Source organism: Sciurus vulgaris (genome assembly GCF_902686455.1).
Source record: "Sciurus vulgaris genome assembly, chromosome: 4".
NCBI classification, from domain to species: Eukaryota; Metazoa; Chordata; class Mammalia; order Rodentia; family Sciuridae; genus Sciurus; species Sciurus vulgaris.
Genome location: NC_136464.1, coordinates 445,503 through 459,800, shown reverse-complemented (window position 1 = coordinate 459,800; position 14,298 = coordinate 445,503). Strand labels below are relative to the sequence as shown.

Sequence of the window (14,298 nt, the reverse complement as noted above, 5' to 3'; positions counted from 1 at the left end):
CTCTCCATGGGTCTTGTGGGAGAAACTGCTTTGGAGGCTGCTTGCTGATAAGTCCGATACCTGCTCTTGCACCAGCTCGTATTTCTTCCCTGACATCACTGTGTGCTGAATACGGCTGGAAGAATTACTTGAGGGATGATTCCGCTCACTCTGACCCTGTCTTCCTCTAGAAGGGACCGTTTGAGTGTTCTTCTTCCAGACACCTGGTGGAAGTCTAGCATCATGGGACTTCAAGTTCAAGGTCTGCACTTGACAGGACTGGTGATCCCAAGTTGTCCTGGGCCCACGGTGCTTGGGTCCTGCCTGCTCATCCTCGATCTTAGGGTGTAGCCCTGGGAACACACCCAGGCAGAGTGGGCTTAACCTGTGTTATTGCTCCTGTTTTCTCTGAATATTCTGGAACTCTCCGAACGTTGGATCTCCTTAGATAATTGGTTCTTAAAACACACTGGTCCCTTTTCCACGTCACCTTTGTGTTTTTTTCTGCACGTAGTTCTTCTCTCTGTCCTTATGAGTCTATCTGCCCACAGATTGGGTGTGTAGTGTGCTCTCCTCTCTCTGTTTCTTTTTCCTCCTGCTTTAGTCTGCTTTTTTGCCACAGTGACCAAAAGACCTGACAAGAACAATTTTAGAGGAGGAAAAGTTATATGGGGGGGCTCCCAGTTATAGAGGTCTCAGTCCATAGATGGCCAGTTCCCTTCCTGGGGGACCAAGGTGAGGCAGGACATCATGGTGGAAGAGTGTGGTGGAGGGAAGCAGCTCAGGACATGATGCTCAACAGGACAAAATATACACCGAAGGTGCAGCCCCCGTGGCCCACCTCCTCCACCACACCCGGCCTGCGGTCCCACCCCGTGGATCCGGGGGTCAGTGCGCTGGTCAGGTTCAGGCCCTTGTGGCCCAGCCACTTCAGCTCTGAACCTTCTTGCTGTGTCTCACACGAGCTTTGGGGGACTCCTCACACTAAGCCATGGCAGGAGGTTTGGGGGTCTCTTACATCTCGACCTTGCCACCGCTCCCCATTCCACCATGCGCACATCTCCTGTGTCAGTGTGGACATGTATGAGTTGTCTCCCTTCCATCTCTGTTCCCTCCACCTGCCCATTAGAGACTGTTCTCAGTTGTCCACTGACTGGGCTCTCAGCCCACGTTAGAGTCTGAAATGCTGACTGCCAGGGTGTGGTTCCCTGAGGACCCTGTTCTCTGGCTGTGGGATGCCCACTTTCTTCTTCCACGCTCCTGTCTGCCATCTGTGTCAAGGAGCCTGGTGGGAGTTGGGTCCCTCTGGTCAGTGACCATCTGCTCAGTCTGTTCATTGCCCTCAGAGGCCTGGGTGTGTCCAGGCCAGATCCTCTGGGCTTGCCCTGGCTCACTGTCTCCAGGTTACTGGGGTGAAGACTGGACTCTGTCTCCCATGGAGGTGGAGGAAGGAATGGACAGGGTGTGTCCAGATGGCAGACTCCTGCCTCTTTCTACAGAGCAGTTTTCTCTAGAGCCAGTTCCCCTCCACAGCCTGCCAAGGCCTCCTTCCTCCCTGGCAGAGGCTCCCGCTGCCCAGGGCCTTTCCTCCTGCCAGGCATGTCCACCCTGGACAGAGGGTGAACAGGACAGGCGTGACCTGGCCACGTGGTGCAGAGCCGCATATGTGGTCTTTGGCAGGCCTGGGAGCCCTGACTCCCACCAGGAGCCAGGTGAACTGCAGGGTGTCTCTGTGCTGACCCACTTGGAGACAGGCTGGTAAGAGGCCCTTGCAGGGGTCACCCTCCTCAGTGTCCCGTGTGTGGGCAACAGGAGCAGAGGGCCAGCCCTTGGTGAGGCGGAGGCAGGTGTGTCCCAGGGAGGGTGGATGGCAGGGTACCTGCAGTCCTGACAGGCATTTTGAGGTCACCAGAGGACTGGTGGTGCCGGGGTCACGGCGGGGGGCAGGTGATGGTGTGGACAGGAGCAGAGCTCCTGAAGGACCTGGGGGAGGAAGGGCGTTGAGGGGATCAGGCAGCTGGGTGCTGTGGGTCACAGTGGACAGTGACAGGGGTCTGGGCAGCCAGTGGACTTTAGGGAGAAATCTGCCCAGAGTCAGAGAGCCTCCGGATGTGGCCCTGAGGGAGGATCGGGGGGAGGCATGGGGTGTCCCCGGAACCTCTTCCTGCCCGCAGAGGCCCTGCACCTGGGCTGCGCTGCCCGAGCAGGGCCTGCTCACATCTTCGGCTCCTTCCCTCTCCTGGGGCTGGGCCATCCTCTTGGAGGCCTCTTCTCACCAGACCCACTGTCCCCAGGGGATGTGAACGTCATCCAGCCTAACTACTCTGCGGCAGCCTACGACTTCCTCCGGACCTTCCGCAGTGGGTTGTTTGGCCCAGTGATGCTGGACCGTGATGTTCTACAGGGCTGCCCTCCTGCTGACACAGACCCAGAGCCTGCTGAGCGGCAGGCTTCCCGGATCTTATGTGGACAGGATGTTTGAGGGTCAGGACTACCCACTTTTCTCCAGAATCAACCATGCTGGTCACTATGACTTAGGCCCTACTCTCCCACTCAGTGTGGCCTGGCCAGCCCTGTGGAGCAGGCCTGTGTGCCTGGCCTGGTGAGCAGTTCTGCTCAGTGTCTCTAGGGAGAGGTTAATGCTGTCTTGAGGAGCTAACCTGTAATCTGTAATGTTTAAAGTCCTGGATGAAAAGGTCTGTCTTTTCTGGTCTTTCATTGCACACCCATGCTACCTTGGGCCCACATATTGAAGTCCCTCTCACAAGTGAAAGCTGGACAGGCAGGTCAGGGATGGGACTGCCAATGTCCTGTGGCCCTGCAGTGACCAAGAGTCTTGTTCCTAGCGCAGGGTTTTATTTCACTCAACTTCGCTCTTAAGTACATACATACACATGGACAAAGGGTTCAGAGTTGTGGAACCCAAGGACTGACTCCCCTTCAGTGCTCTGTTCTTTGGGAGGCCACTGCCCATAGCTCAGCTGTACAGCAGGCCAGGGGTATGGATAGCCATCTCCTAGCCACGGGAACAGTGGCCTTGTGCTTCAAGGGGACCCAGACCACTTCCTAGCCAATGGGACAGTGGTCCTCTGCTTCAGGGGGACCCAGAGGAGGTGCCAGGACCTATCCAGTGTTGTGTAGGGAGTGTTGCTGTCAGTAACTGCATTCTTGAAGGCAGGGTGGTTGGGTTGGCACGGACAGGAGGTGCTCCTGGACCTGGACCTGGTGGATCGCTGATCTTATCTGTCTGACAGTGCCCTGGCCTGCTGAGCATCTGCCAGTCTCTGGTGCTCATCTGACCCTCTGCACTCTGTGGGCGGCTGCTCCCAGGGGCTGGTCTTCCAGTGGTGCCCCCGTTGCAGCTGCCATGTGATTGGCCATCCTGAAGGCCACCCCTTAGCGTTGTCTGCCTCCTGCTGAGGAGGTGCTCAGAGGCTCGAGGCCGTGTCAACGCTGAACACTCGAAGTGAGCCTGTGTGAAGCAAGCGTCGAGACGTGCTTCCGCTGCCTCGGACATTCTGACGTTCATGCGCTGTAGTGTGCAAGGCTCTGTCCAGCGCAGCCCATCCTGGTAGGCATCTCAGAAGCTGAGAGGGCTCTGGTGGTCGCCCGACTAGATGGGAGAGGAATCTCGTCTGCTTTTGAGGAACAGGTGGGCGTGGCCTTGGCTTGCTGGTCTTAGGCGGCTCGGTCTGGAGGGATGAAGGCGCGTTGGGGCTGGCTGTGCCTTGAGCACTGGCAGCGTGGACGAGGGGATGAGGGAGCTGTGTCCACTCTTTGGCCCAGGTCTTGCCAGTAGCCTTGAAACCACCCGCAAACCAGAGCCATGTGCTGGCTGGAGAGATGCTGGTCTCAGCAGTGTTCTGGCTAAGCCCAAAGGCTGCTTGGTCCCCAGGGTGAGGGCAAGTCCTAGCAGCAGACTGGCCATGGCGAGGGTCTCAAAGAGCACCTGGGAGCTGGCCTCAGGTGGTTAGAGGTAACTTGGCAGAGCTGGGAACCCTCTGGGCTCAGGGGCGCTGTGCTGGTGGGCCCCGGAGACACACGGGGCCAGTCTATGTGTGACGTGTTTGGGAGCTGGAGGCAAATCCTTGTAAGGGCTGCCCAGCATCTTGAGGCTGTTTTGGGTATCCCTTCCCTCAGGATGTCCATGGTCAGATGGCCTTGGTGGAGGTGGGGCACTCAGCCCTCTGTCCTGAGCCCAGACTTGCTCTTGTCTTTGTACCTGCTACAGGCAGGCTCCACTGCTTTGGTCAGCCTTTCTCCAAGGACCTGTGGGCGGCCCCAGGTCTGAGGAACCACCGTCTTCTCCTGTCTGTCCTCCGCCGCTCGTGCCACGACCTCTCCAAGGCCCCTCTGCCTCAACTTGGTCCATGTGCTTCCAAGAGAGGGATCGCCTGCTGGGAGCTGCTGCTGCTCACCAGAAATGTAGGGACCCAGTGGGATTGGCAGCTGCGGCCCCTGAGTGGTCCCTGGATGTGGACCTAAAGTTCCAAGAAAATGGAATGCTCTTGAATGTGGGTTTTCCCCCCAGGATGAGTTCTTAGGGCCCACTGGCTCCAAGGTGGAGGCCATTCCCTGGCAGAGCGTCTTGTGGGGAGTCTGCCAGGAAGAGAGGGATGCTGCCTTGGCCTCCCAAGGCGTGTTCTCCTGGGAGCTGTGAGACCACAGTGGGCGTTTCTGGCATGGACGGCTTTCCTGCTTGGAGCACTGTGGGGCTGTGAAGTCCTCAGGACCTGCCCTAGGCAGGTGTCAGCACCTGACATTTCTCACTGCAGCTGGTTGAACGCTCCTCTCCTGCTGACACTCTGCTCCCGTGGGAAGTCGTTGCAGCTTCCCTGTGAGAAGTCCTTGTGGTTGGTCAACACTGTCTATACTCTTCTGTCCAGAGCAGGCCAGGGGACAGGAGTGGCCTGACTGCCTGGTCTTGGCACCTCCCAGCCTGCAGGCCTGAGCAGGAGCCACAGCCAACTGCCCTCTCTTGGGGGACCCTGACATCCTGGAGCTGGGGTGCTGCTGGCTTCAGGGTAGGGTGGGAGATGGAGGTTGGGACAGGCTTAGGCGGAGGGTGGAGTCCTCCAGGGCATGAGGACTGTGGGCAGTGGAGGGAAGAGGTGCTCAAAGCTGTGGCCCTGGGCAGCCTGAGGGGCCTGTGGAGAAGGTCAGGCTGAGGGCCAGGATCCCAAGCCAGCTGGGCCTAGGGCTGTAGCAGCCCCAGGGTGCCCAGGGCTCCGAGGGCACCACCTAGCAGCAGGCAGAGGTGCAGGCGGGGGGTGGACTCTGCACCTGAAGTCCAGGTCCAGTAGCTGTACACACCCCCACGTGTCCCATTGCCACCAGGTGCCCAGTCCTCGTCGTCCTCCTGGCCACGGTCCCCTGGCCCGGTGGCCCGCCTCCAGCCAGAGCCTGCAGCCAGGCCGGCTGCTGCCCCTGCCGCAGCCCCCGCTGCAGCCCCCGCCGCAGCCCCCGCTGCAGCCCCTGCCGCTGCCACGCGCAAGAGTTGAGCCCGAACTACCGTAGCGGGGTGCAGGCCTGACACGCACCCTGGAGGCCCCGCGAGCACTGCTGCGCAGCCCTCCACGGGCACTGCCCCGAGCTCCTCCTCGGCCACCTTTGGCTGCACCACTGTCACAGAGGAAGGCTGTGGCCAGTAGCAGAGCCCAGCAAGTGGCAGCTGTCCAGTTCATCTTTGTGGGTAAAACCTGCAGAGAGGAGGCAGAAGGACTTCAGCTTCTGCTAGAAGGGCCCATGGACATGGGCAGAGGTCAGGTAACAGGGGACTGAGGGCCGGGGCAGGACCTGGAATCAGGGTCTAGGGCCAGTGGGCTCAGGGCTGGGGACTGCCTAACAGCCTGGGGCCAGGGGCTCAGGGTCCGGGTACGGGAGTGTCAGGACCTGGGGACAGGGACATCAGAGCTTGGAGACAGGGGACCCAGGCTCTGAGGGTACAGAGGTCAGAGCCTGGGGAACAGATATGGGGTTAGGAGGTTCAGGCCCTGGGGACAGAGGACTCAGGGTTTGAGGGGGCAGGGGTTCAGGACCTGAGGACTAGGATGTTAGGTTAGGGGTTCAGGACCTGGGGACCAGGATGGGGTCGGGCGGGGTTCAGGGCTTGCTGACCAGGGACCTCAGGGCCTGAGGGGACAAGGGACCAGGATGTGGAGGTGTAGGGTTCAGGGTCTGGGGACAGGGGCTCAGAACCTGAGGGTAGATTGAGGATCTGGGAGCTCAACACTTGTGGGAACAGGGCGCCCACTCAGGGCTGGAGTGGGCTGAGTGTGTGTGTTCCCGTCTGGGGTAGGGGCTTGGGGGTCCTGTTCAGTAACTGGGAAGAGCTGGGGGTGAGCTGGGAGGAATCAACTGGGGTGGGGGTGGCGCTCAGGCCTAGTGGAAGGGGCTCCATATCCTGGGCTCTGCACACGGGTCTGTGGAAGGATGGGCCAGTTGGGGGGGGGGGGGGTCGAGATTAAAGGGCGCCCAATACCCGGAATAGCGTCTGGAGAAGGAACGGGTGTCTGGCCATGTGGCCCGACATGGCATCCCTGATCCCTGGAGCCCTCGCCCGAGCCTTAGCCACCAGTGGCCACGGCGGACTAGGTGCGGCGGCGTTGGCAACACGGCTCCGCGGGGCTCCGCCGGGCAGGCCGAACCCCGGGCATTTCCCGTCCCCGCCCGGCGCTCCAACCTTCCAGGTCGCCCGGCCCAGCAGCGGGGAGGGAACAGACCCGGAAGGTCCAGCGGGCCCGGCGCCGAGGGTCTGGGGGGCTCTCCATCCTGCCCGGGACCGCGGGCCGGACTCCAGCCTCCCCGGTTCCGCTCCCGGACCCCATCGCCCGGTCTTACCCGCTGCGGGCCTGGGTTTGAGCTGCGGCTCAGGTGCTGCTCCAGGGGCCGGGCGAGCGGGAAGGCCGGCGGGGGCGAGGACCCTCCGCCGAGGCCAGGCGGGGCTGGACGCACCGAGGCCTCCCTAGGACTGAGGGCGCGGCGGCGGCTCAGCCCCGGGAGACGCCAAGGGAAGGGAGGAGATAGGGCCGGCTTGGGAGGAGGTCGCAGCCCCTCTCGGTGCCCGGCCCCCGTCGTCGCCGCGCCCCCTCCTCCTTCCTTACCCTCCCCCACCGTCCCTCACCGGCCCCAGCCCGCCTCTCGCATCCCATCCCCCAGGCTCCCACAGCGTCCCTGATTGTGCCTTACCAGCGGCACACATCAGCCTCCCCAGCCCCGGCGCCTCTCCCCACCTGCCCGCCTCTCCATTCTCATTCTGCACGGCCTCTCCCAGGTCTGTGGATCCAACCCCAGCACACCCACTCTTCCTCCTTCCCCTCTTCCACATTATCATCCCCACCTGGGCGGATATCCCAGCCACAGGGGCCACACGGTGTACCAGGAGGAGAGGAGGATGCCTGTCCAGGGTCCTATGGTCTGGAGTTGCAACAACAGGCCCCCTTCCCAGGTCTCTGAGACTTCCTCATGGGCACTGGGATGTGCCCCTGGCCGTGATTTGGGGACTCATGGTCATCCTGCTGTTCCTGCAGTGCCGGCTGAGAACTCTGCCAGATATCCAGCACTCCATCAGGAGTGTCCCGAGGCACCAGCAGGCTTGCTGGGCCTCGCTGAGGGACCACTTCCGGAAGTGCTTCTCCTGGGGAGCCACCGTGGAGTCTGGTTGCTGTGCCCTCCCTGGCCCTGGAGGGGTGTATGAATCTCTGCTCCAAATCGTCATGCGGTTTCCTGGCCATGCGGTCTGCAGCCTGCGATCTAGGAGCTGCTCTCCTCCTGAGTGTGGAGACTATGCAGAGTGGGGCAGAGGAAGGGAGCCGGTCAAGGTGACCCAGTTGGTCTGCCCAGCAGTTCTGGGTTAGTGAGGGGAGATTCTCTTTCCACTGAAGCCAGTTAGATTTGGCTTTTGTCCCTACAGTGAGGAGGGAGACCAGCCTGGTGCCTGGTTCCCTGCCCTTCACTCTAAGGGCCTCACTCAAGTACAGAGAGTTCCTGCAGCTTCATGGTAAAAGCACAAATGACAACTAGATCTGTCAGACTTTAGGAGCTCAGCAGCACACAGAAGCGAGGACCAAGGTTAAGAGACAGAACAGTGGAACAGGAAGTATGAGGAATCAGAGGGAAACCAAAAACAGACACTAAAGAATATGTGATCCCTTGGGCTGGGGAGATAGCTCAGTCAGTAGAGTGCTTGCCTTGCAAGCACAAGGCCCTGGGTTCAATCCCCAGCACAGCAAAAAAAAAAAAAAAAAATGTAATCCCATGGTCTCAGAAAGACAGGGGCAGATATGATATTTATAAAGTAAGAGGGTGCGTGAGAAGAGAATAAAAGAGACCATAAAGGGACTTCTGAATCTCACTTTGTTGCAAAAAAAGAAAAGAGGGGTTAAGTCGTAAAGCTAAGGAAATCTCTTTGGTGAAAGACAAGTATGAGAGGAGAGTGCATTGATGCAGGTTCAGCTCTGGGCTTCCGACCCCTGGCCATGCTGGCAAGGGTCAGCACGGAGGCAGGAGGGTCAGTGTGCTGCAGGAGCCTCCCAAACTCTTATCTGGAGATCCTAGGATGGTCTCAAGATATGTAGGGAGGCGAGGGGCTACTTGGGCTACTTTATTGTTTGAGCGTGAACAGGAAAGTGGAATACGAGCAAAGTGCACGAAGGTGCCTCAGAAAGCATGCCAGCATCGAGTGGGGACGCAGGTTTCACCTCAGGACATGCCAGTGGACCTCACTCATTAGTGGCAGCGAGGGAGCGACGCTCTTAATTTTCTCAAAAGAGGAAGACAAAGCACTTGATCTCAGCCAATACTCACTGGGGGGTGGTTGGGGAGAAGGCCGAGAAAACTAGTCAAGGAAGTGGATTTTTTCACCACGCTGTGTTTCAGGACCCACAGCAATGTCGTGCTCGGTGGCGGGACTTACGTGCACTCCTTTGAGAACATGAATGAGGACGGTCCTGCTTTCATCCACCACTTTGTGTGACCGGAACTGGCAGGGCCACCGACAAGGAGACAGCAGTGTGTGGAGTGGGTGGAGTCAGCAGTGGCAGGACGCTTGCTGCTGCCACAGGTGCTGACTTCCCACCGGGGGCCACATGGCACTGGAGGGCCCACAGACCCCACAGTGTGCTCTGGGCATTCTCAGGGGTCTGTTCTGCCTGGGAAGAGGGCCTTGGCAGAGGTGGAACACCCTTTCCGTGTCCTCCTCTCTGCCTGGACTTGTGCCTGGGGTGCTGCCGTCACCCGATGGCCACAGGGTGTGTCGGCAGCAGCGAGGGTGGCAGGGGGAGGTCTGGTGCCCCGTTTGGTGCAGTTGTTCCATTGCCCTGTGTGCACCACCCCGGCCTCCTGACTGCTGTCGAAGTGGTTACCAACAGGATATTCTGTGTCAGCAAACGTGTCTTAGGCTCGGGTACATTTTCTAGCTTCTCAGAACGAGAAAGCAGCCAGCAGTGTAAACAGCATTTCACAGTGCAGATGACCTCTCTGGAGAACACAGGACGCACTCAAGGACATAGAGGGAGACCTGCCTGCATGGAGGCATGACAAGGACAGGGCAGCTCAGGACCATGGAAGTGATGATTCTCCCACCCACAAGTCAGTTCACAAATTCAAGAAATACCAGGAAAATCCCTGCATAATTTTTTACTGGAGCATTATTTCAGCATAATTTTTAAAGGAACCTGCTATAGGTTGAAAGTGTGCCCCTGTAGAATTTTGTATGCTGACTCCTGAAGCCTGGTGGTTGTATTTGGAGGTAGGGACCTCTAAAGAAATAATTAAGTTTACTTGCAGTCATAAGGTGCTGCCCTGATCCATGGACTGGTACCCTTAAGAAGAAGAGATCAGGACACAGACATGCACAAAGGGGTGACCATGTGAGGACACAGGGAAGCAGAGGAGATACTGTCACAAGCATGGAGATAGGCTTCATAAGGAACCATTCCCGCTAAATCATGAAACTTTCCTGCTAAGTTTCTATTGTTTAAGCTGTTTGTGCACTTTGTTTGGTACTAAGCAAACTAATATAGACCCAAGAGATTAGAGTCTGCATGGAACATAAGCCTAAATAGCTGTTACTTTTCAGAAAGAAGATCAGAGAGGACTCACTATGTCAGATGTTAAGGCATTGCAGAAAGTCATGGTGAGGAAGCAGCCTGGGCAGGGGACAGGCAAGACCAGCACAGGGAACCAGGGCAGGGGGTGACAATTCCTTTGGGCTGCTCTCGCACACCTCGACTACACATTTCTTCATCTGCATCCTCTGAAGTCCTTTTTATAAGCTGCATAAGGTAAGCAAATGTTTCCTGAGTTCTGCAAGCTCCTCTAGCAAACTAATTCAACCTGAAGAGCTGTTGTGGAGTGCCAGTTTGTCAGAAGTACAGATAAAAACCCAGGGCTTGAAAATGGGAGTGGTCAGGCCCCAGCACAGGTCCTGGGGGAACTGAGCTACCTCCAAGTGAACAGTGAAGGATTGAGCTGAACAGAGGACACACAGCCAGTGTCTGCTGCAAGACTGCTTGCTCAGTGTGTGGTTGTCTTCTGCTTGGTTGCAGAAGTCTTCTGTTTTGACTGTTGAGTGTGAGCTGGAGAAACTGAGTTTATATTTTCTACTCAGAAAACAGAAAAAGGACAAAATGAAAGTTCTGGAAGTGAAAAACAGAAGACTGGGCATGGCTAGAGAGAATATTTGTGACCTGGAAGATCAGAAGAAAATATGCAGCGGGGAGCATAGGAATCGGGGGCAGGAGGCAGAGGGATACCAAAAAGGTCCAGCACATGAGTCTGGAGCCAGAGGAAGAGGAAAGGGTGTGCGATAGAGGCTGTGTTCAAGGAAACACTTTCCAAACCTGACAAGCATGCATACACGTCATGAGCTCTGGAAGCATCCAAACGAAGAGCAACAGAAATAGAAGCAGACCCAGGTGAGATGGCTGAAGCCCAAAATGAGAAAATCTTAAAGCTTCCAGAAACAGAAGAAACCCAAGTTACCTACAAAAGGAATAAAAATAAGACTGACACTGAGCTCTCCACAGAGCCACATGGAGAAGCATGGAGGATGGCCAGGAGCTGAGAGGCAATGTATTAGTAATCAGCACTGGTAAGAGCATGTACAGGCAACTGATGTCACTGTATAAGTGTCATACAAAGTAGAATTTAAGCCTTAAATGTTAAGGCAGGAGCAGTCTAGAGACAGAGTAGTATCTCCTATGATAAAGGTTAAATTGACCAAGACGATAAAATGACCCTAAATTTGTATGCACTTTGACATAACTTAAAATGTACAAAGCCACATGGTAAGAAAGATGATGTTTATAGCACAAAACTTTTGCATGGATTTAATGCTCACACAGACCCACATGATACATCTGTCCCATGTGCACACCAACAAGGACACACCCCCTGGTGCTGTTACTAAGGAAATGGGGTGGGAGTGGAAACAAAGTGCAAGAGGCTTTGCCCTGACAGCACTGGGAAGGGAGTGCATGAGAAGGGATCCTGAGAAGAAAGGGGGCAGAAAACTCGGGCACAGGCATGTCACAGGGTCACAAAACCTACCGGCTTCAAGCAGGGGCACGTCCTTGCTTCTGAGGAAGAGTGGAACCGTGTGTTGGGGTGCTGCCAAGACATGCTGGAAATCTTCTGTCTGGCCTGGTGATCCTTGGTGCCTACTCTGAGCCATCTGAGGGTCTCATGGGAAGAGGCCTATCCATGCAGGCACAGGGGTGGGGGATACAGGGCTTAGGACAGGGTGAGGGACTGGCCACCACCAAAGCGGTCTAGACTCCAGTGATCAGGGGAATGGCACTGGAGAGGGGCTTCCTGTGACTCTGCACTGAACTTTTCAGGCTAAGCGACTGCCAAGGTTTCAATCTTGCTGGGAGAGACCATGGGACCTAGGGAGCTGTCCCCGGTTCAGTGCTGATCTTGCTGGGAGAGACCATGGGACCCAGGGAGCTGTCCCCCGGTTCAGTGCTGATCTTGCTGGCAGAGGCCATGGAACTTGGGAGCTGTTCCCAGTTCAGTGCTGATCTTGCTGGGAGAGACCATGGGACCTAGGGAACTGTCCCCAGTTCAGTGCTGATCTTCTGGGGAACACTATTGAGGGCCCAGGTATAGGTCTTTAGGTCTGGGTCACCTCCTGTGCTCATTCAGATGTTTGCTCAAGTTCACTCTGTCCTGGGAAGCTCTAACCCAGGGTGGGATGCGGAGGAGAGGAAGGAACTTCTGACAGCCAGTTGAGAGAGCTGGCCTGACCTTGGTGATGGGGCAGTGTCTGCAAGCAGAGCAGAGGGGTCAGCAGTTCCAGAGTGGATCCTGCTGCTGGTGCTCAGGAGGGGACAGGGACATGGAGGAATTTGGTCAGGGCCTCCCTCATGTCATGGTTTCTCAGGCAGTAGATTATGGGGTTGAGCAGGGGAGTGACAACCGAGTAGACCACAGACACCGCCTTGTGAGGTTGAAGGAGCTGATGGCGTGAGGCCGGGCGTACATGAAGATGGTGGTGGTGTAGAAGACGAGAACCACCCCAGGTGTGAGGCACAGGTGGAGAAGGCCTTCTGGCGGCTGCCTCTCCCTGGAATCCTTAGCACTGTAGCTAGGATGTGGGCATAGGAGACTGCAGTCACCAGCAGGGAGGTGGCGAGCACAGCCAGGGCTGCTACAAAGTCAGCGTTTCGATGGCGGTGGTGTCTGAGCAGGACAGCTGCAGCAGGGGCGAGATGTCACAGAAGAAGTGGTTGAGGACATTGGGCCACAAATTTAAGGTGGGAGATAAGAGCTGTGGACACAAAGGAGGCCAGGAAGCCACCACGCCAGGCACTGAGGGCCAGGTACAGGCAGGGCCTCCAGCCCATGAGGGCTGGGTAGTGTAGTGGGTGGCAGATGGCCAGGTACCGGTCACAGGCCATGGTAGCCAGAAGGAAGCACTCAGAGGAGCCTAGTGAGAGGAAGAGAAACAGCTGGGTGAGGCACCCAGAGAAGGAGATGATCCCCACTCCTGCCAGGAGGCCGACCAGCAGCTTAGGGACAGTGACCGTGGTGTAGACGGTCTCCAGCACTGACAGGTTGGCCAGGAAGAAGTACATGGGTGTGTGCAGTTGGTGGCTAGCTCTGATGGTGCCCACGATGACCAGGTTCTCTAGGACTGTCACCACATAGATGATAAGGAATGACCCAAACAGCAATCCTCGTAGATGGTGCAGCTCAGGGAAACCCAGCAAGATGAATTCTGTCACCCATGTGTTGTTGGGGCTGCTCATGGCCCTTCCTGGCAGCAGAGGTCACTTCTGAGCACCCTGGAACAGTGACACTAAGGTGCGGCATGTGATAGGGCCAGGCCCACTTCTCCACTGGTGAGAGCAGCTGTGAGCACTCGATCCCCTTCTGGGGTCTCAGAGGCAGGGCTTCCCTCTGCCATCCCCCATGTGGCTGCCTGAGGACTGAGGGACTGGCAGCAGAAGACATCACAACCAATGCACACCTTTGGGACCAGTGGCCATACTTACCTGTCACCCTTACCTCTCAGCTCAACTCGCACACCTACCCAGGGCCAATGTCTGCTAGTGGCCACTGGGTCTCTACACACCTGTATGAGCAGATGCACCCCCTCACACATATGCCCTCAGGCATGAATCCTTTCCTGCCTTGACATACAGGTACTAGTCAAGGGGTGCAATCCACACCAGATGCACACCCCCAGGTGACATACATGCAGACTTCGGGGACGCACACACACATGCCAGAACACATATTCACAGCAGGTACGTGCACCTGGAAGGCCTGTGTGGCCTGGTGTGCCCTGGGACACTTCCCTGTCCTCCCTGCTGGCTCCCTGCCTCCTGACTCGTTCATGCTGCTTTCTGTGACTGAAAGACCCTCTTGCCTCAGGAATGACAGGGAGAGAGGGCGCCTGCAGGGTGAATAGAACTTGGGGTTTGTAGAGAGGAGGGATTGAGTCTCAACCTGTAATGTCCGGATTGGCCTGACCTGGAGCCGTCTGAAGTCTATTCTGTGCTTTCTAAGCAACTAAGTGGCTGTTCTGGAATGGACGGAAGCTGTCTTCTCCCAGCCTCAGATGGGCTGTGCAGTTTGGGAATTTTGTTAGGACACCCCTGCATGTGCCTGAGGGCAGGTGGGCTGATGCATGGAGGAGGTGGCCTGGGATAGAGACTGGGATACAGGAAGGGTCCCTCTGGCCTGCCAGGCACTCCTGGACCTGCCTTGTGGCTGCTCCTCACCGGCTTCCCCTGCCCTCCTCGTACTTGGGTTCCTTCTGGGCTGATGGTGCTGAGATCTGCAGGGAGAGATCCAGGTCCTTGGACCCTC

The 14,298-nt window shown here is 57.1% G+C and overlaps 1 protein-coding gene and 1 pseudogene across 2 annotated transcripts; both read right to left on the bottom strand.

Annotated features, from left to right (window-relative positions):
* Positions 1 to 4,903: 4,903 nt before the first annotated feature.
* Positions 4,904 to 6,903, bottom strand: LOC306659999 (shadow of prion protein-like). The gene is given in 3 exon segments (XM_079138064.1): positions 4,904 to 5,473; positions 5,475 to 5,678; positions 6,820 to 6,903. Coding segments are annotated over 2 exon segments (489 nt in total). The 5' UTR covers positions 5,664 to 5,678; positions 6,820 to 6,903; the 3' UTR covers positions 4,904 to 5,173.
* Positions 6,904 to 12,027: 5,124 nt separating this feature from the next.
* Positions 12,028 to 13,252, bottom strand: LOC306659287 (olfactory receptor 226-like; annotated as a pseudogene). The gene has a single exon. The product of its transcript is annotated as an olfactory receptor 226-like (transcript).
* Positions 13,253 to 14,298: the final 1,046 nt, after the last annotated feature.